This window comes from Rana temporaria, chromosome 2 (assembly GCF_905171775.1).
Source record: "Rana temporaria chromosome 2, aRanTem1.1, whole genome shotgun sequence".
NCBI classification, from domain to species: domain Eukaryota; kingdom Metazoa; phylum Chordata; class Amphibia; order Anura; family Ranidae; genus Rana; species Rana temporaria.
In genome coordinates this window covers 113,096,522-113,119,000 of record NC_053490.1, presented here as the reverse complement: position 1 = coordinate 113,119,000, position 22,479 = coordinate 113,096,522, and the positions used below count along the sequence as shown (strand labels likewise).

Below are 22,479 nucleotides of genomic sequence, written 5' to 3'. Positions count from 1 at the left end.
AAACTGGCATTTTCAGAAGAAAAAATCAGCAATGGTAGTCTTCCTGTTAATCTCTTGACAGTTCTACCAAAGAGATGGTGTCCAGTCAATATGTCTACATCCCACTTTTCACTGAGTCACAAAAGACTTAAGGCTGCCATAGATGGTTCAAATCTCAGCAGATTGAGCAGGGTCTGGCCGAGATTCGAACCATCTATGGGCAGGCTGATTGTACCTAAGTTGATTAATCAATCATCTTGGGTACAACCAACCTTTAATGCAATCATTGCGAGCAGCTATAACCGCTGACAATGTGTTCTCCCGGAAGGGATGGCTCCCCCGTCCCCCTGCTGGTAGAACCTAACAGCTCCACAGGTGGGATTCCCCCATCAACACTGGCTGTGTTACATAGTTACATAGTTAGTCAGGTTGCAAAAAGACACAAGTCCATCCAGTTTAACCATAAAAAAATAAATTAAAAAAATATCATACAATACCATATACCCAATTTTATACCCACAGTTGATCCAGAGGAAGGCAAGATACCCCAGCAGAGCATGATCCAATTTTCTACAGCAGGGGAAAAAAATCCTTCCTGATCCCCTGAGAGGCAATCGAATTTTCCCTGGATCAACTTGATGGGGGAAATCAAGCAATTCAAGAAATTTGAATCCTCTATGGCCGGCCTAAGCCTTTTCTATGCATTGAATGGCTGAATAAAGATAGTGCAAAGCTCTATGGCAGAAATTTGCTGACCCCACTACAAGCAGCAAGAGGGACATAAGGACCGGCAATTAGAAATCAGAGTTGAGTTAAAAAAAAATATTACTTTATAGCCGATCTCCAGGTGTACCATTAAACACACTGCCCAATGCCACCCCTCACTAAACTAAATAGATATTTTACTTACTTGAAATTGTGGTCTTCTTCTTCCTTCTGGTATGTAGTGTTAAAGGGATCTTCACTGCTTCCAGGTGATGGGGAAGATGCCCATTAGCTCCCTAAAGCGTCCATTACAAGGCCCTCACAATGTGGAAGTGGCATAAAGTCTACTGGTGGCATCGTGGTGACGCCACAACTTGAGGGGAGGCAACAAAACCAGTAAGTGGGCCTGTTCTGCAGCCTAGAGTCACTGGTCTAAACTTTTTTTGTCCAGATTGAAGCTTTAAACTTCTCCCTACAGTAAAATTGCCAAGTATCAGTTGAAGTTGAAGATTGAGTTTTATTTCGGTTTTTTTTTGTAGATTCTAGAGATAGAAACAGCCTGACACATTCTTAGGTCTCGTACACACGACCGAGTTTCTCGGCAAAAACCAGCAAGAAACTGGCTGGGATTTTTTTTTTTGCAGAGGAAACCGGTCGTGTGTACATTTTTCGACGAGGAAACTGTTGAGGAACTCGTCGAGCAAAAAGAGAGCATGTCTTCTTTTTCCTCGACGGGAATGGAGAAACTTGCTTTGGTGAGTTTCTCGACAGCCTAACAAGGAACTTGACGAGGAAAACGATGTGTTTCGCCCGTCGAGTTCCTCGGTCGTGTGTACGAGGCTTTATATTTCTTCAGGAAAACTCTGAGGTCTGCACACCTGCTGTGGTTAGTATGAGCGGTTCCCACTTTTTCCTTATGTTTTTTTAATTCATTTTATTATTTGAGAATTTATAAAGGGGAGCTGAAACATGTAGAGGTGGGTCGGAATACCAAAAACACCCATGGGACAGAGTCATAAAATGATGGCAGGGAAGTTTTGAGTATCCAAGACATAAAAGAGACCAGGGGCTGACTAAACCCCCGACTGGATCTATAACAAAAAAAAAATAACTTTTGGGCAGACTATTGGTCCGCTGTGAAGTTATAAAACACAGCCTTTCATAAATATGAGTATCTTGGTATGCTTTAGTTCATTCCAAAACATCCGAAGTTTCCAAGTTCGCTAAACTTGGACAACTCTTGCTTTCCCCATGAAAATTGTTTTTCTGTGAATGAATGGGTGAAGAAAATGGAAAGGTCTGATGGTAGTAGTATTAAGAATGATATTTATTTTATGTCTCTGCCAAATAAAAGGGAATGAGTGACACATCCTAGACAACTCTTGCAGGACGTAGACATACCAGACTATTTGTGTAGCCTTCAACATGGTTAGGAACAGTGTAAATGGTGCTAAAAATATAACCTATCATAAAGCAGACATCAGTGAGTCACGCTCTTGGTGAATTCCTGCAGAGTACTCATTAATGTAATCATTAACTCAAAGTGAAAACATTTGAAATTTCTGGGTGCTTAGCTTCTCGAACTTGCTGAACTCACTAAAATCTTTATTACTTTTATTTTTAGGTATCTTTGTGGCCATCCTTTGGGTAAAACCCCATGGCTGGCTGATGGGAAATGTGTTGTTTAATCCTTTTACTTTCTCAAATTCAAATTCTTTTTCAAATGCATGTAGGTTATCCAACTTTCCCTTTGCTCCACCACTGCTCCACTTCACTGGAACAAGAAAACTGGGTATTTTTGGTATAGGAAGCAGTTGGCTCAGTCCCCTTCCTCCTAGCTTAGGTCTCCAAACTGCGGCTCGAGGGCCAGATGTGGCCCTTTGCTAGCCTTGATCCGGCCCTTGGGGCACAATTCCTCCCACTTATATGAGGCACTATTCCTCCCACTGACAACAATGGGCACTATATCTTCCACTAATACTAATGATGGGATACTATTCCTCCTACTAATAGGGGGAATACTTCTCCTCCTATTGACCACCAACCCTGAGGCCATATTTATTCTCAAGCCCCATACACACTATCAGTTTTCCTGCAGGTTTTCTCTTCGGGTTTACCAAAACCATCTAATATGAGGTCAAACCTCAAGAGTTTCAATTCGTATGCAATCAGGCAGGCCCTTGCACTACATGGTTTTGGTAAACCTGAAGAGAAAACCTTCAGGAAAACTGATAGTGTGTATGGGGCTTAAGGCCTCATACACACGACCAAGTTTCTCGGCAAAAACCAGCAAGAAACTTGCTGGGAGATATTTTTTTACCCAGGAAACCGGTCGTGTGTACATTTTCCTCGAGGAAACTGTCGAGAAACTCGACGAGCCAAAAAGAGAGCATGTTCTCTATTTCCTTGACGGGAATGGAGAAAATTGGCTTGTCGAGTTTCTCGACAGCCTAACAAGGAACTTGACGAGGAAAACGATGTGTTTCGCCCGTCGAGTTTCTCGGTCGTGTGTACGAGGCCTAAGGCCCCATTCACACCTGAGCATAGCGTTTTCAGGCAGAAAGTTGCGCGGTGACTGCAGGGTGTTTTTTCACCATAGGATGCACTAACCTCCCTGGCGGTATGATTCCTTCCGGTTTTAGGTGCTGAAAGCGGTACAATTATTTTGCATGGAAATTTGGCGTTTTATATTGTAGGCCTGTAATTCTTAGGAATAACTCACTTAAATCTGTCCAAACAAGAGTCTAGTAGACATCTCCGGTATGATAAAGTTTGAAACACAAAATCATTAATTAAAATATAATAAATAACTATAAATAATTATAACAAATAATAACGTAATTATAATAAAAATTATTCAATAATGTAATCAAATCAAAAATACTGAAATTTGCTCAGTTGCAGAATTGTCGCTGTCATTACTTTTATTGTTTGATGACGAATTTCCCCACAAATCGCTATCGCTCAATTCTGCAAGTGATTCTAATTTATTATCGCTGTTTTCTAGCTGCTCTAAAACTATTTTTGACATAAAGGGACAGTTTTTGGTTGCTATGGACAATCTCCAGTTTCCAGGCAGAAAGAACAGTTATATAAAACTGCATGCAGGACACTGGGCAGACCACTAGGGACAAAGGGGGTGTGTATTTATTTCATACAGTACTGTAATCTGTAAGATTACAGTATACTGTATGTGTAATGTGTGTTTCACTTTTTGAATTTGGCGCCAAACTCCGTCCCCGACTCCCCGTGCGTCCTCCACTGTGAATCACAGTGGGGACACATCGCAGGATCCAGGGACAAGGTAAGTAACTTCCCCCTGTATCCTGCAATGCAATCCCGAGTCTGGCTCGGGGATACCGCTTTTGGTATAAAAAATTCATCCCCGAGCCAGACTTTGGAATACCGCTAAGGAGGTTAAGGTGAAAAAACACGAGGGTTTACAACCCCTTTAACCCTCTTGGGCATGGAGTTCACCAGAGATACTGTAACTCTATATATTTTGAGAGTCTCCAGAGTTGGAGCACATATATAATAATGGTTAGATTGAGGGCAGGTATGCCCAGAGGGAGGCCATCCCTCCTTATAGGTATATAAACCCACTGCACACCCAGTAATAGCACAATGGCAGCAAAGATATCCACTGTATCCCCACAACAATTCACCAACAGTACAAACAAATGACAACCACCCCAACTTATAACTGGTCTTTGCAGAAAGCACATGGAAGGGGGGCGCATGTCAAGAAACAACAAATGTTGGTTTGTTGCAGGCTGGTTGGTAAGTGAGCTGGGAATTTTTCTTTGCCTGTATACAAAGGGGCGGGGATGCTTGAGACATCAGTGACCCAATATGGCCATATTAGGTCATTGATGTCATGTAGATCCCTGCCCCTTTGTATCTCTGCAGGTGTAGGATGGGAAATCTTCTGCCCGCAGCTCATTGGCCCAGCAATAATAGCTGACTTCCAGGGTACTGAACCCAAACGCAAACTGCTGCCACCCACACAAACCCTAAGCCCATGGACACAGGCCCCCATTAACACTGTCAGGTGTTCTATATGAGATCTGACAGTGGGTGTGTCTGGGAATAAATCTTCAGCGTTGCAGTCAGGGGTTCTCAGATCACCAGCTGACAAAAGGGAGGAGGGAACAAATGCAGTACAGCATAAAAAAATAGCAACACTGAATATGTTCCTGTGCAAACAGAATAAAAATAGATATTTTCTACTCAAACCTGTTCAGCTGTAAAGACCTGGAAAGCCAGTTTAGGTGTTATTTCTATTTCTGCAGTCAGTGCTTTATGGAGAGAGGTCTGAGAGAAAAGGAATGTAAAGTGTGTCATTTGTATTTGTTATGGGGAAGGAATGAGCAAGAACACACAAGACACAAATACTGTACGAATCTGGGTGGACAGCTATCACTTAAAGTGATTGTAAAGAGATTTTTAGTTTTATTTTTAAATAACAAACATGTTATACTTACCTGTTCTGCGCAATGATTTTGCACAGAACAGCCTCTATTCTCCACTTCTGGGGTCACCTGCTGGCACTCCTGGCTCCTCCCCCTTCTGACTGCCCCCATAGCAAGGGGCTTGTTATGGGGGCACTCATGCAGGCTCGATCCTGAGCTGGGCTTTGTGTCCACTGACACACACAGTGCCGCTTGGCCCCACCTCCGCTCTCTTCTCACAGGTTGTGATTGACAGCAGCAGGAACCAATGGCTCTCGCTGCTGCCTCCATGGCCAGCGAGGAGAGAGTGAGAGCTGAGAGAGCCGTTTGTCTCATGCACATCGCTGGATCGAGAATGGGCTCAGGAAAGTATAAGTTGAGGCTGGGGGAGCTGAACACAGAAGGTGTGTTACCTTAAAGTGGATGTAAACCCCAATTTTTTTTTTTTTATGTCACAATGTAGAGTATAAGATTTCCTATCATCTGTGCCCAGTCTTGCCACACAGAGTTAATCCAGCTCTGAGCAATCCTCTTTTATTGTTCAGTGAAATAAAACAGTTTACAGAGAAAAACCTTAGTCCGTTCTGCCCCCTTGCTGTGAGTGACAGGTCATTTACATATCTTATGCACTAGCCTGGAGACAGGTATTATTTTTTAATTCCCACCCCCACTCCTTTTCTGAAGTCATGTGGTTACTTTTCTGGATTTTGACTGGATGTTAGTGATCATAGCAGAATTTAGTGTAAGGAATACACAGGAGAAAATGCATGTTAAGGGGAGTGTAGAGGAGGGCGGGGAGTGTACTGACATCACGACTCCACCCACCGAGCTCCAGACAACAGATCCACCCACAGAATCTGCAGTTTTTCAGTTCTTATAACAGACAGAAGGGAGACATTTGACAGGTAAGGATACATGCAGGAGGCATCTATATCCTTATAGATCAGCACTATGGCAGTAGTTTAGAAAGGATGAGAGTGGGTTTACATACACTTTAATGCAGAGAATGCTCTCAGTAGGCGATTTAGAGCCAAAGCGAGCTGTCCCTGCCACCCTTTCTTCACAGCACGCTCCAGTGAGCGCTGGAGGGGCAAAGCTTACAGAAGCTGATAATCAGCTCTTTTCTCCCTTCCTCTGCCGCTAACTGGCTTCTGTTTACATCCGTGATCAGCTGTGATTGGACACAGCTGATCACGTGGTAAAGAGCCGCTGATTGGCTCTTTACCTCAATTTGTGATCAGCAGTGTCCAGAGGCACATGAGACATTTGGGCACGGGCAAAAGTGTGCTGGGAATGCCGAGCTGTGCATGTGAGGCTCTATGTACATTGAGTGGATAGCGGTGAGCAGGCAGGTCCTTGCACATGGTACAGATGTATGAACGGGAGGATGGGCTGTATAGGAAATGGGTGAAGTTGTATATGTGTGTAGAAATCGGGGTGTGTTGTTTTTGCATGTAAAATACTAAAATGTAATACAAATTGTTGTTTTTCTTTTTTTACTGATCTATACGCAGTGCACATTTATGTGCCTATGTGTACAGGACCAATAAAAACCATGGAATGCATTGTAAACAGTAAAAAAAAAATGCCTAAGTGCATAAATAAATGTTATTTTTAGGTATTTGTGTGCAAGAGGCATTTTTATTCTTATAATTATTATTATGTTATATTATTATTATAATATATAATTCAATATTATTATTATTATTATATTAATGTTTTTGATATTTTAAATATAATTATTATATTATTATTATAATCTATAATTCGATATTATTATTATATTAATGTTATTGATATTTTATATATAACTATTATATTATTATGATTATGTTATATTATAATATATAATTCAATATTATTATTATATTAATGTTATTTATATTATGTATATATAATTAACATATTATTATGTTATATTAGGAGTATATTAATGTTATGGATATCATATATATATATATAATTATTATGTTATATTAATGTTATGGATATTATATATATATATATAATTATTATGTTATATTATGAGTATATTAATGTTATGGATATTATATATATATAATTATTATGTTATATTATTATTATATTAATGTTATGGATATTATATATATATATATATATATATATATATATATATATATATATATATATATATATATATATATAATTGTATTATATTATGATTATTATATTACTAAATAATTATTATCCCATAAAAATCATAGCATGTCCCCTGTGCAATACAAATCTGCTGCCCCCAGTTTTTAGAAATGTAGGTTTCCCTGTCACACACATTCCGATCTATGTAGAGCAAGGCCCTGTGTGATTGGGTAGGTGAGGTAGGTATGACCTGTAGATCGTACAGTGTATGGGCAGGTAGAGGGAGGCAGCGAGCACGTGACTGCCGCTTCTTTTCCTGTTCAGCAGATGGAGTCGGAATGCGGTGTACAGAGAGAGAATGGCCGAGCCTGGGGCTGACACCTGATTGGGCGGCGCTCCAGCCAACCCCGGCGCCCCGTGTCCGAACAATGCACACTTCTATTGTGGATGTGAGTGTGGAGCTGGCTCAGGCTCGCGGCTCTATTTTTGGCGGAGCTCCGCCCCCCTCCGATCTATTTCTGTCAGTCTAGGCTCGGGGCAGCGCTGCGTGAGAGAGTGTGATAGAGAAGAGCAGAGCCCGGGAGAGACCGCCGACACTCTCCTCTCATAGGGCGCCTCTCTCCTCTCTGTGTGTATATGGGAGCGGGGATCGCACGGTGTCCTCCGAGGTGACATGGCCGGCTGCCGGGTGTAGAGGAGCGAGCAGAGTGTGTGTACAGCCGGGACACGGAGCGCCCACAGCCCTTCACTCACCCGCCTCCATGCCTGGATTACATCAAATGTTAAACACCATTTACGAGGCTGATTCCGCTTCTTCCACAGATGCCATCCGACGGGGAGACAAGGGGCTGAGGGGCGGCCAGCACACCGGGGGAGCAGGTAAGGGACACCGGCTACCACCATCATCAGTATTGTTATCATCACCACCACACTCTGGGGGGCAACCTCTCGTTACACCTACCTACCTACCTACCTACCTACCATGGGTCACTACTTCTCCCTCCATACATACACTCTATATACAAGAGACTGTTTGCACTCCTCTACACTCTCCATAGGATCTCTTCTACACTCTCCTCCATTCTATGGGGTCTCTTCTCCACTTTGTGGGGTGGGATCTTCTTTCTCTATATCATCTCCTCTATGGGATCTCTTCTCCATCTTTCTATGGGATCTATTCTCCACCCCCTTTCTATGGGATCTCTTCTCCACCCCCTTTCTATGGGATCTCTTCTCCACCCCCCCCTTTCTATGGGATCTCTTCTCCACCCCCCCTTTCTATGGGATCTCTTCTCCACCCCCCCTTTCTATGGGATCTCTTCTCCACCCCCCCTTTCTATGGGATCTCTTCTCCACCCCCCCTTTCTATGGGATCTCTTCTCCACCCCCCTTTCTATGGGATCTCTTCTCTACCCCCCTTTCTATGGGATCTCTTCTCCACCTCCCTTTCTATGGGATCTCTTCTCCACCTCCCTTTCTATGGGATCTCTTCTCCACCCCTTCCTTTCTATGGGATCTCTTCTCCACCCCTTCCTTTCTATGGGATCTCTTCTCCACCCCTTCCTTTCTATGGGATCTCTTCTCCACCCCTTCCTTTCTATGGGATCTCTTCTCCACCCCCCCTTTCTATAGGATCTCTTCTCCACCCCCCTTCTATGGGATCTCTTCTCCACCCCCTTCTATGGGATCTCTTCTCCACCCCCCCTTTCTTTGGGATCTCTTCTCCACCCCCTCCCTTTTATGGGATCTCTTCTCCACCCCCTCCCTTTTATGGGATCTCTTCTCCACCCCCTCCCTTCTATGGGATCTCTTCTCCACCCTCCCTTCTATGGGATCTCTTCTCCACCCTCCCTTCTATGGGATCTCTTCTCCACCCTCCCTTCTATGGGATCTCTTCTCCACCCCTCCCTTCTATGGGATCTCTTCTCCACCCCTCCCTTCTATGGGATCTCTTCTCCACCCCTCCCTTCTATGGGATCTCTTCTCCACCCCTCCCTTCTATGGGATCTCTCCCCCCCTTTTCTATGGGATCTCTCCCCCCCCTTTTCTATGGGATCTCTTCTCCGCCCCCTTTTCTATGGGATCTCTTCTCCGCCCCCTTTTCTATGGGATCTCTTCTCCGCCCCCTTTTCTATGGGATCTCTTCTCCGCCCCCTTTTCTATGGGATCTCTTCTCCGCCCCCTTTTCTATGGGATCTCTTCTCCGCCCCCTTTTCTATGGGATCTCTTCTCCACCCTCCTTTTCTATGTGATCTCTTCTTCAACCTCCCCCCCTATTTTTTTATGCAATCTCTTCTCCACCCCTCCCTTCTATGGGATCTCTTCTCCACCCCTCCCTTCTATGGGATCTCTCCCCCCCTTTTCTATGGGATCTCTTCTCCGCCCCCTTTTCTATGGGATCTCTTCTCCGCCCCCTTTTCTATGGGATCTCTTCTCCACCCTCCTTTTCTATGTGATCTCTTCTTCAACCTCCCCCCCTATTTTTTTATGCAATCTCTTCTCCACCTTCTTAATAGGAACTCTTATCTCCCCTTTCTATGGGATCCCCTCTAGCAGTTCTGATTTTGTGTTATTTCATTAGAAATCTAACAGAAGTTCTGATATGATACGTTTCTGGTTGTTCAGTAAAGTCTCAGTAGTAGTGGATAGACTTCGCACATTATTTGGGGCTCCTCTCCACTGGTGGTACATATTGGACACTTGCAAAAGCTTTGAACACGCACCTCAAGTTTATAAAGCAGTTGTATTATTATTATTATTATTATTATTATTATTATTATTATTATTATCACGTGATCCCCATCAGACTGGAAGGTGGAGGGTTACCCCACGTGTGCATTTCACTCTTATTTCCTTTCTTTGATGTGCTGGACATTTGCTTCCATCAATATTGTACAATTTAGGATCATTATCACAGTTGTAGGAGGCAGTTCAGGGCGCAACAAACTTCCCAGAAATGCCACCAACGGAGACAAGCCCCAAGTCCCCATTCACAGCAAAAAGAGGAGTCCTATTGTTGTCTATGGGGTCCAATCACCTATACAAAACTCCTTTGCATGTCCCTTCTTGTGGTGTGTTTCTAGCTCCATAGACTTCAATGGGAACACTTGGAATAATGCATGAAAAACACACAAAAGCTGCATGAAATGGACAAGTGTGATCCCAGTCTCAGGCTATAACACACAACGGCTCACTCAGGAGTCCGCTGCGTCTCCATACACAGTTTCAGGTCCGACTTCAGCCCAAATTTTTGTCTGAATCCGCACCTGAAATGAACCAAAAGACGCACAGAACTACTGTGCAAATCGCACCGGAGCCGCTGTGGAGATGTGTGAACCGACTCCATAGAAAGCCGGTCACAATCTCCTGACATGTGAATTGGATGCAGGGAAACTCTCATCCAATTCACAATAGTGTGAGCCCAGCCTCAATGTTCTGTAGCCACCACTAAAGCTACAGTCACATGGACAGCGAGGGGCGCATAGTTTGCTGCGTTCAGAGGCGGCTAAATCCAGTCTCTGGACGATGCAACACTCTGTGCTATGGTCGCTTATAAAGTGTCTGACTGGCTGCAGCCAGGTTGTGTGTTGCCAAACACTGTAGAAACACTCTGCCTGGACACATACTAGCTCAGGATTGTTCTGTGTTCACTTATCTGAGCAGTTACTGGCCATTGATTTGTACAGACTGCAGTTATGACAGCCACCGCTGTGTGCAGGCAGGGAGTGCGTGTTTGCAGGGAGTGTGTGCGTGTGTGCAGGGAGTGTGTGCATGCAGGGAGCGAGTGTGTGCGTGCGTGCAGGGAGTGTGTGCGTGCGTGCAGGGAGTGTGTGCGTGCAGGGAGTGTGTGCATGCAGGCAGGGAGCGTGTGCGTGCGTGCAGGCAGGGAGTGTATGCAGGCAGGGAGTGCGTGTGTGCGTGCAGGGAGTGCGTGTGTGCGTGCAGGCAGGGAGTGCATGCGTGTAGGCAGGGAGTGTGTGCGTGCGTGAAGGGAGTGTTCGAGAAGGGAGTGTGTGCGTGCAGGCAGGGAGCGTGTGCGTGCAGGCAGGTAAGTGCGTGCAGGCAGGGAGTGTATGCGTTCAGGGAGTGTGCAGGCAGCGAGTGATTGCGTGCAGGGAGTGCGTGCAGGCAGGGAGTGCATGCAGGCAGGCAGGGAGTGCATGCAGGCAGACAGGGTGTGCGTGCGTGCATGCAGGGAGTGTGTGCGTGCGTGCAGGGAGTGTGTGCGTGCAGGCAGGGAGTGTAGGCAGGGAGTGCGTGAGTGCAGGCAGGGAGTGTGTGCGTGCAGGGAGTGTATGCAGGAAGACAGGGAGTGCGTGCGTGCAGGCAGGGGGTGCGTGCGTGCAGGCAGGGGGTGCGTGCGTGCAGGGAGTGCGTGCGTGCAGGGAGTGAGTGCGTGCGTGCAGGGAGTGCGTGCGTGCAGGGAGTGCGTGCGTGCAGGGAGTGTGTGCGTGCGTGCAGGGAGTGTGTGCGTGCAGGGAGTGTGTGCGTGCAGGGAGTGTGTGCGTGCAGGGAGTGTGTGCGTGCAGGGAGTGTGTGCGTGCAGGGAGTGCGTGCGTGCAGGGAGTGCGTGCGTGCAGGGTGTGTGTGCAGGCAGGGAGTGTGTGCGTGCAGGGTTTAGCACCTCCAGCAAGAATCTGATTCTCACTGGCACCCTCTCCTGTTCACTGCTGTGCAGCCATGTAGATGTAGCCTAAGATGCCAATTGCCCCGGCCTGGACTACCTCATTGGCTGTCCTGATGAGACCTTTGTTGTATGATGGCCCATTCACATCTCTGTTGTACTCTAAACTGCACTAGAGTGCATGGAACGTTCTCTACAATTTTTTTTTCGGGGCGGGGATTTGTGTTTTATATGCTACAGCATTAATTTTCAAATAATAAATGAAATAACTACGGGACTAGACGCTTATGTTGAGACAAACGAGTCTCCAGCGTCTCGGCAGTGGTTGTAAAGTCTTTGTAGTTGGTAGAGGTTGCACATTCTCTGACTCATTGGTGTTGATTTACTAAAGGCAATAAAGACTCGGCAAGTGCAATCGCGCCACAGCTTTGTAAATAAGGGGAAGATCCATTTAGACTTTCATCATCCAATCACGTGCAAGCAAAAAATGTTTTTCTATTTTATTTGTTTTACATTGCATGTGATTGGGTATTTTTTGTAAAGTGAAGCCTCACCTCATTTAATAAGCTCTGAAGCAACTGCATTTGCAAAGTGCACAGTCTGTTTGCCTTTAGTAAATCGACCTTGTAGCTCTGCAGACACTGCATTGGTCTGGATTACTTCTTTAGCAGTCAGTAACGGCTGCCACCAAGATGCAGACGCCCCTGGTCTGGGGAGCCAGTAGAGTGGTCATGGTATAATCTTTGTATTAGAAATGGCATTAAGGGTTGTCCTGCATGTTTTCAGTGCTGCGTTGTTTGCAATCTCACATATCTTCCATAGTGGGGAGGGGGAACCTGTGGAAATGCAATCTCACATATCTTCCATAGTGGGGAGGGGGAACCTGTGGAAAATGCACCTAATATGCCACCCTAAATAACGGCAGGGGTGGACAAATTATTATGCAATCCAGGAGCTAGTCGGCTCAATGCAGGAGCCACCAGGATGTTGTTTTTAGGAGCCGACTCCACTGATGAACAATACAGGGTAATGCACCAGCTGGGGCATTGTCTGTCTGTTCTGGGATTGGTCCAACCCTGGTTTAAAGTGATTGTAAACCCCAGACATGAAATATGAACAAAGCATATCCCTCTATAGTGTGTACTTGTCTCAATTAGGAGCCAATCAAGGCGTTGATTTACTGAAGGCAAATAGACTGTGCACCCTGCAAGTGCAGTTGCTCCAGAGCTTAGTAAATGAGGTAAAGCTTCACTTTGCAAAGAATACCCAATCGCATGCAAGGAATATAATAATAAAAAAAAAACATTATGGTTGCTTGCATGTGATTGGATGATAGGAGTCAGCAGAGCTTCCGCTCTTCTGCTAAGCACTGGAGCAAAGTGAACAGTTTATTTGCCTTTTGAAAATCAACCCCTTTCACACGGTCGGACCGTTCAGGTCCGCCTGTCATATTTGTCAGCAGACCGCTCTCTATGGAGCGTCGGATGTCAGCAGAGACATGTCCGCTGACATCCGATCCTCTCCGCTAAAATCAGACAGATGGCGATACGTCCCCATCCGTCCATGGCGGATCAGATCGGGTGAGAGCCAATAAAAAGGGACATGCTGTCCGTTTTCATCAGATCTCACCATAGGAGACAGTGGCGCTGCACAAGCCCCTTCCCGCTCAGTGAGCAGAGGGGGACTTGTCATCCGTCGGCTCAGCGGAGATCCATGGAGAGATCTCCCGCTGAGGTGGTGGACTCTGCTGAGACGGATCCACCTAGTGTGAAAGCGGCCTAAGGTCCCGTACACACGGCCGAGGAACTCGACGTGCCAAACACATCGAGTTCCTCGGCCAGTTCAGCCCTGAAGCCGCCGAGGACCTCGGCGGGGCGAGAGCTCCCATTGAACAACGAGGAAATAGAGAACATGTTCTCTATTTCCTCGCCGAGGTCCTCGTCGGCTTCCTCGGCCGAAAGTGTACACACGGCCAGTTTCCTCGGCAGAATTCAGCCAGAAACTCGGTCGGAAGCTGAATTCTGCCGAGGAAACTGGTCGTGTGTACGGGGCCTTAGTGTCACTTTTGTCTGCTGCTTTGTTCCTCTGCTATCAGCATGAATCACTTCTGACACGTTTTCCTGACACCAAGAGAAAAGTGGTGACAGGGGAGTGATTGACAACCTCAGCTGTGTTTCTGTGTGCTGTGTAAAAGGAGGTGTGTCCCTTCCCTCCAATCAGCTCTTAGAGCTCTCCTCACTGAGCGCTGCAGAGTGTAACTTTAGCTCACCGCCCCCCCTTTTTTTCTGACCTCTCAGACAAGCTTTATGACTTCTGCATTTTGAACGGCTATAGATTAGAAAGGGCTGCAGATAGACAGCTACAACTGTATGAGGTATAGTTTAATCAGTGTGTATCTCCTGAGGCCGGTATATGTGAGGGTTTACAGCCACTTGGTATATTCTACATTCGGAGATTGGTAGCTGTGGGAGTCCCCCATCCCCCATCCTCAACATCATTCAGAACAAAAAGCATGTCCAGAAAAGGGCATTGAACTCCCTAACCCCAACCATGCCACCCTCTGTATGTACACTAATAATGCTGTCATGTTCCCAGTGTCAGGTGTGTTCCTACACCTGATGTAGAGAAGACAGTGATTCATAATTACTATTGTCTGATGATAAAAGTGACAGAGTGACAGATGGAACACATCTCCTTTTCTTAGCCTAGTACAATGCCAGCGGTGGCAGGAGTGGCCTATGACCGCTGTAGCTTGCCTCTGGGTGAGTGAAACAGGAGCAGGATGGACCCATGACCTGTGAGAAGCCTGTTCTTCCTGTCCTATAATGGCTACTGCGTGTTGCATGAGCGCTAATAAAATAACGGCCTGACAACAGAACCTAAAATTACTCCCGTACCTTCCTGCTAGTAAATAGCCTTGAAATGACACATTACATTGACCTTTGCACATGCATATCTTGGCTTCTCAAGTTTCCAAGATTGGGGGCCCTTGTCCTTCCTTTGTACATCTACTTTGAACTGTCTGCTGCTTTGGAAGAATACATTGTAAAAGAGACGTTAAAGAGCTGAGCTTCTTCTAGTTGTAGAAGTTGTTTCTGTTACTATGTACAGAGAACATGCTGAATGCAGATACAGCGTGTGGTTTTCAGTGTCTGTTCCTACTTGAACCTTTGCAACCTATTTTAGTCTACTTCCACTCTCACAGCTTGAAATGTAGTTTCCTAATGAGATTGTGTGTTGCAAGAAATATGCAACTTATGTATTCTAAATAGGAGAAAAAGATGCAGCAGTAGCTATGTGTTTGGGTGCTCAGAAGGGGTCGCATGTAATAAGATGCAGATTTCCGGGTTTAGACACTTCCAAGCTGTGTTTACCTAGGCTCCATGCACACTAGAAGCTGAAAAAATGCTGGATAAAAAACGCTGGATAAAAAACGCTTAATATTTTTTTTTTTTTAGTTTTTTTCTGCCAGCGTTTTGCAGTGTATAGCTGGTTGTTAAGGAGCGGGCGGTAAGCCGGCCACTGCATCCTTAAAGCGGAGGTTCCCCGGTAAAATGCTGTTTTTACCCTTAGATTGATGCTCATTTAGTCTAGGGGAATCGGCTAGTTGTTTTAAAATCCGAGCATTACTTACCATTGTAGAGGGCGATCTTCTCTGCCACTTCCGGATATGGGCTGCGGGACTGGGCGTTCCTTCTTGATTGACAGTCTTCCGACAGGCTTCCGACGGTCGCATCCATCGCGTCACGATTTTCCGAAAGTAGCCGAACGTCGGTGCGCAGGCGCAGTATAGAGCCGCACCGACGTTCGGCTTCTTTCGGCTACTCGTGACGCGATGGATGCGACCGTCGGAAGCCTTTGGGAAGCCTGTCGGAAGACTGTCAATCAAGAAGGAACGCCCAGTCCCGAAGACCCATACCCAGAAGTGGCGGAGAAGATCGCCCTCTACAACAGTAAGTAATGCTCAGATTTTAAAACAACTAGCCGATTCCCCTAGACTAAATGAGCATCCATCTAAGGGTAAAAACAGCATTTATGGGTGAACTCCTGCTTTAACATCCGATGATTTATCAGCTGTCAGCAGGCTTCCCCGCTGACTGCTAAATGTAAACAAAAGAATTGGCAGCACTTAAAATTTGAGAATAAACAGTGTGGGGGTCCCCTCCCCAATCTATACCAGGCCCTTGGGGTCTGGTATAGATTATTAGGGGAACCTTGCATTAAAAAAAAAAGGCGTGCCTCCCCAAATCCATACCAGACCCTTATCCGAGCATGCAGTCCGACAGGCCAGGAAAGGGGGGTGTGGGGAACGAGGGAGCGCCCCCCCTCCTGAACCATACCAGCCCACATGCCCTAAATATGGGTGGGGTGCTTTGGGGTGGGGGGCTCCTGAAGGGCTTGGTATGGATTGGGGGGGGGGGGGCACACTTTTTTTTTTTCTTAAGTAATTGCTAACAATTCTTTTATTTATACCCAGCTGTCAGCGGGGAACCCCACTGGCAGCTGATGAGTCATTTGTTGTTAAGCGGCAGCCGGCTTGCTGGAAACTTTACACCGCATTGCAGCCCAAGAAACCCCATAAGAAGCAATTGTTTTCTGTGTGCCCTGTTCACACCACAACGCAGCAGTGATGTGTGGAAAAATGCAGCATGTATGCTATTTTCTGCAATGCAACACAAGTAAAAGTAATGTGGTGACACAGGAAATAGGGAAGAACACACCTGGCTTTATGAAGTCCAAATAGAAGCTGCACTCCTCACAGTACTGGACCTTGTGGTGATGAGTGCTCAAAGGTAATGCTATGGATGGTGCTGTGCCAGAACTCAATGCAAACATATGAAGTCCCCAGCAATCCAGATATGTTTCTCTTGGTCTCAATGGTGAAAAAAAATAAAAATTCTCAAACTAGCCACTGAAATTCACACATGCTTTAAAGAGCAGACTATTGCCAATTCCAAATGCTTTGCCCATCGGCTGATTGTGCCAGTTCCTTGCAGTGGTAATAATCCCTGTAGAATCTGTTTGGAGATCCACGAGAACGACTTCATGTGACATTTTGCTTCCAAGAGAAGAACCTCTTGCCTAATGGAATTAAATCGTTTGTTTTTTTTTGGTTAGGAGGAAAATAACCATGAATATCCCTTCTGCACCATGACTTGGATTTACAAGGAGCTATCGAGGAATATATAAATAAGCTGATCAGCTTCTGTCATTGGATGTGCAAAACTGATCAATAAAGATCACTAGGACAGTCATTTCACCTTATCTGCACACATCTGGGTCCGTAAGACTCCATTCACACTTGTGCGACTCCAAAGCTACCACGACTTTGGAGTGCAACTTTGACGCAGTTCTGGATGGGTGCGACTTGGATACGACTTTGGCTTTGATCAGTGATAATGGACAACTGTTGCATTGTATAACGTTTAGGAACATTGAAGTCTATGGCCCTCAAGTTGCATGAACAAATTGGTGCAACTTGAAGTCGCGCGTATATGAATGGTTATCGTTGGGAAAACATGGGGAACGACTTGTCATGTGACTTTGATGTCAAGTCGCACAAGTGTGAATGGGTTCATTCATTGAAATAAAACAAAACAACGTTTGGCCAGGTCTTCATTTCCTCTTTCTTTACTGACCTGCCCAGATGTTGGCAGATATAGGTGGATGTACATTGGCTTATATCTGCCCACCTATAGGGATTATGTGGGTCCCTTTTTCCTCCATCATGAGATGGGTAAAAGTTGGAAAGGACTTGGATGTCACATATGGTACATCCATTTCCGCTCTGAGTAGGGGATCAGACTAGGATCACCCGCTGAGATGGAATGGAGGGCGTCCATGTGAAATTGGCCTTCTGTGAAACCATATATTCTGAGGCAAATGTCACTTGAAACCGTATGAAAACAAGGCCAGCCTTTAGCCAAGAGATCCCAATCTATTCTATGTCAGTATCTTAAACAGGAACTTCACCCTTATCTTAAAAACTACAACAAAGGCAGTTTTAGATATATTTAGTAATGGCAATCTACAAATAGATACGCGAGCGACTGTGAACTTTTCATGTACAGTTGCTCCAGAGCTTAGTAAATGAGGTAAGGCTTCATTTTGCAAAGAATGTTCAATTAAAAACAGCATTTTTGCTTGTACATGATTGGATGATGGTAGTCAGCAGAACTTCTGCTCATATTTACCGTATTTATCGGGGTATAGCGCACTCCGGCGTATAGCGTGCACCCCTAATGTAGACCCGAAATCCTGTAAAAAAAAAAAACAACATTTTACTACTTACAGTTTTGGTGTCTTGCCGTCTGCGGCCTCGGTGGTATCCTCCCGGCTTCTCCCGCGCTGTCTCCGTGTCGAATCCCTGCTTCCCGCGCTCAGTTTGAATGCCTGCGCCGACATATACCGAGCGCAGTACACTCGGCACGATCGGCTTCTCACACATAAACGTCACAGAGCGTGACCACGAGCGAAGCCGAGCCTGGCCGAATGTACCTGAGTGTACTGCGCTCGGTTTATGTCGGCGCAGGCATTCAAACTGAGCGCGGGAAGCGGGTATCGGCGTCTATCGCGCACCCACGATGTTCCCCTTATTTTAAGGGGAAAAAAGTGCATGGTATACGCCGATAAATACGGTACTAAGCTCTGGAGCAACTACTCTCACAGCGTGGAAGTGCACAGTCTGTTTGCCTTTGGTAAATCAACCCCCAGGTAATTGCAGGCTTTTTTATTCTTTCTATACCTTATTATTTTTCTTTTCTTCCCCATTCTTCTCACAGCGGCCACTTTCACTAAGGGCAGACAAATCCATCTCCCGGAAGGCCTGGTTCACACTATTGCGCGTCCATGGGCCACGTTTGCACAGGCATGGCAGTACATTCATTTTAATGGGCCGATGTGCCTGCGTTTCATGCAGGAAAAAGGTTTCTGCACCATTTTGAAAACGCAGTGGCCAGGAAATTGCGTGATACTAAGTCGCCATGCGTTTTTCCCGGTGGTTCCCGCACTTACAGATGTGCTGCATTTTTCGGTACGTGGAAGTGCCATTAAGAATTTTTAAACGGCAACGTGTTTTAGCTGCGGGTGGTGATACCTGAGATAATGTCAACCAGGCCTTACTCCCTGGAACATGTGACTGTGCACATCCTCTCAGGGGGAAAGCACTGGTGATGTAGCCTTCCCAGGATGCATCTGTGGGGCAAGGGTTATGTCACAAATGCCTCATAAACCCAGAAAGTGGGGAAAAAAACTGGGCAAAAACGTTTAATAAATGTAAGATTTAATATCGGCATGCAGGGCTACATTTTGTCATATTTAGTATTGGTGCACCGAAATAAAAATGTTGGTACCGAAAATTCAGGATGCACTTGGCCGAAACTGAAATTGATTTAAAAAAAAATATATATATTTTTACAAATTGTATTATATTCAACTTTTTAATTAATATCATGAAGTTAAATGAATATTAATGTATTGTTGGCCATTATCGACACCTTTTTGAAGCAGTGTTAAAAATCCTGCTGGTTCATTTTTGGTGCAAAAAACAAAAACGCACCCCATTGAAATACTTGAAAGAATCGAATAAAAGTATTTTATTGGTTACAGGCTATACGCTGTACCCATGTAACCAATAAAGGACTTTTATTCAAGAGCATCCGAGTTGCCAGCCCTTTTTGATTCAAGTATTTGATTTGGGGGCCTGAACGTCCTGGCTCGTGGACTTCTATATTGGCAGTGGAGCTGGGGAAACATTTTGTTTTTCCTCATTGAAATACATTGAGAACGCATCAAAACTGCACAAGTGTTGCATTTTTGACGATTTTTTTTGAGTCACATGACCTAAGAAAAACACACCATAAGCAAGGCAAAACTGCAAGAGTTTTCGGCAGCCGTTATCCCCCACTTTTTTTTTCGGCACAACGCTGAAGACCCTATTTTCGGCTAATGATTTTTGGCGGCCAAACTTTCGGTGCATCACTAATTGTGAAGTGAAAGGGGGGAGGGGGGGAGGTGTGCTTTATAGTGAAGCTGGACTTTTGTGAAAGTCGGTACTTTTACTTTATCTTTGAACCCCCCTTCCCCACCAGACTGCCTGAGAAATACCCAATGCACCCCCTAGCTCCCCACAATACAGTGCTGGGTGGCTGAATGGCCAATCTTCAGGTCGGGGGCTTGCGTAAGCCTCAACTTACTAAGCAATATGTAATATACAAAGGGATTGTGGGCAGTCTGACCCCACATTCAATTTGTGAATTTGGATTCATAGAGAAGGTATGTACACTTATGGTCACCTCTGTATAAAGTGACTTCTGTACTTTGTCTTTAAAGGGGTTGTAAAGGTACAATTTTTGTTCTCTAAATAGCTTCTTTTACCTCAGTGCAGTCCTCCTTTACTTACCTCATCCTTCCATTTTGCTTTTAAATGTCCTTATTTCTTCTGAGAAATCCTCACTTCCTGTTCTTGCATTACTGTGTGTAGTTACAGACAGGAAGTGAGGATGAAATAAGAACATTTAAAAGCAAAATGGAAGGATGAGGTAAGTGAAGGAGGACTGAGCGAGGGGGCATTATTAGTGCCCACAGCATGGGGTTGTGGCTATCCCAATAGTAAATACAGAAGGGTTGTTTAGTTGAGGTAAAACATAAGGCATAGAGAATAAACGTGATTTTGGGCGGGAAAGTCGCATGTTTTTTTTGAGCAGTGAAGCAGGTGTTTTTGAGCGGGAATATCACGTGTACTGCATGACTCATACATGTGCAGTGAGGGGTATATAAACCCCCCGCATAGGCAGGTTTCAGGTCACTTTCACCTTATAGGTTGAAGAGCTCCCCCATCCCTCCCACCCTGTCGCAGCACCTTGTATGTGGTTTGTCACCCTTGGATCAAGGGGGGACTTTGTTGAATATTTTATTTATGGTACTCGCTCGAGTCCTAAGACTTGAAATATTTGGAAAATAATTTAAGTTTTAAAGATTTATTTATTGATGGAATTTAAGAAAGATAACATTTTAATTTTATATTACAATGTTTGTATTAGATATATTTATACCAATAAAGGTGCCACGGCCATTTTATCACCATCGTTGATGGTCTTGGTTTGGTCTTATTATTTATTAGTTAAGAATTGGTATAGCCTACATTCCCATGCACTAAGGTAAAGGAAGCTATTTAGGGAAATAAATGTGTACCTTTACAACCCCTTTAATATGAGCCTGTACTCCATACTGGATATTTTTTTTATTTTACAATAGACAGCGAAACAATTGCCGTTGATATATACAATCTTCGAGTTCCTAGGCACTTCCTCTCATGGGACAATTATTTTTATTCACAAACTTCCTGTCCTGGGAGATGTTTTGGCGTATACCTGAAGTGTTTCAGCAGTTTTGCAGCGCCAGCTAGAAACACATGATGGTATTGTAAAAACACCCGCATTTCCAGAGTGGTGATTTACTATCCGTTCCACTGAACTCATGAGAATCACATTATTTCTCAGACGTGAAGAAGCGACCACACTCCCTCTGGCCTGGAGGTAAATTTTATTGTAATCTCTCATTGTGATGATCACAAGCCTTCCTGATCTCAGAGAAACTTACTGTAAATACCTATCGTGTCATCCAGCCTATTAGTCTGCTGAAAGAATGCCGTTTTATAAGCAGTAGTTATTTTTGGCTTTTTTTTTTTTTTCTTGTGTGAGAAAAATTTGTAAAGGGGAAAACACATGGTTGTGATGAAATGTTCTTTTGTTAATATAATAACTATTGACTTTGCTAGGATTTTTATTCTTCTTGAAATATGTTGAATCTTATTTTTTTTTCTTATTTTATGGGAATGAACTACAGAAGAGCTGAGGTGGAAAGTCCTGTTTTGTTAGATAACAATCAAACCTCAAACTTGTGTCCCTACATCTGAGGCATCTACTCTCTATGTCCATAGATAATGGTCTGTTGAAAATAAGTTTTTTTTTTTTTTATGTTTCTCTCCCACGATTTTTATCACCTAATAAAGGTATCATTTTACTGTGCAACAGCTAACCTTATCTGTCCGACATCTATTTTTTTTTAATATTCCCTTAATGCTACATGACATGCACTTTTAGGTGCTTCTACCACAGTGTTCTTGTAATAATGGAATTTACAAATAACAATTGCAGATCAAAGGCATCAAACGCAATTCACAAAAATGTCCATGTTATCTAGATGGGATCCATAATTGTCATTTGACAGCATACAGTCCAATCGTTAAATTTCTCCTGTGGTTCCAGGTATGAAGCCCATGTGACCCAAGCCATTTATTCGATTGGGCGGTTCAGATAGACACAGGCTCATTGGCCGAAAATAAAAAGTACCCCTGGCAAGGGCATTGCCAAAAACCTTTACATTTTTACCATTTTTGTTTGCTTGCCTAAAGCGCAAAGACACTCTCCATGTCTTCTTAGTATTAGGGCTGCAACTAACGATTATTTTCATAATCGATTTATTGGCCGATTTATTGTTTCGATTAATCGACTAATCGGATAATCTTAAAAAACATGTGTGTTGTACAATTTAGTCAATATGTAAAAAAAAAAAGGCAATATATTAAATATCCATATGCAGTGGTAAATATAAATAACC

The 22,479-nt window shown here is 44.4% G+C and overlaps 1 protein-coding gene across 3 annotated transcripts in view; it reads left to right on the top strand.

The window, feature by feature from the left end:
* HDAC7 (histone deacetylase 7) overlaps positions 1–22,479 on the top strand; it is a 459,678-nt gene that overhangs the window by 282,647 nt on the left and 154,552 nt on the right. Inside the window, exon 4 of one of the 3 annotated variants that reach the window (XM_040340777.1) lies at positions 8,058–8,114. In XM_040340777.1, coding sequence (XP_040196711.1) covers positions 8,058–8,114 — 57 coding nt within the window. Of the gene's footprint in view, positions 1–7,551; positions 8,115–22,479 lie in introns of those variants that run through there. The other 2 variants (XM_040340778.1, XM_040340780.1) reach the window with 2 other exon arrangements.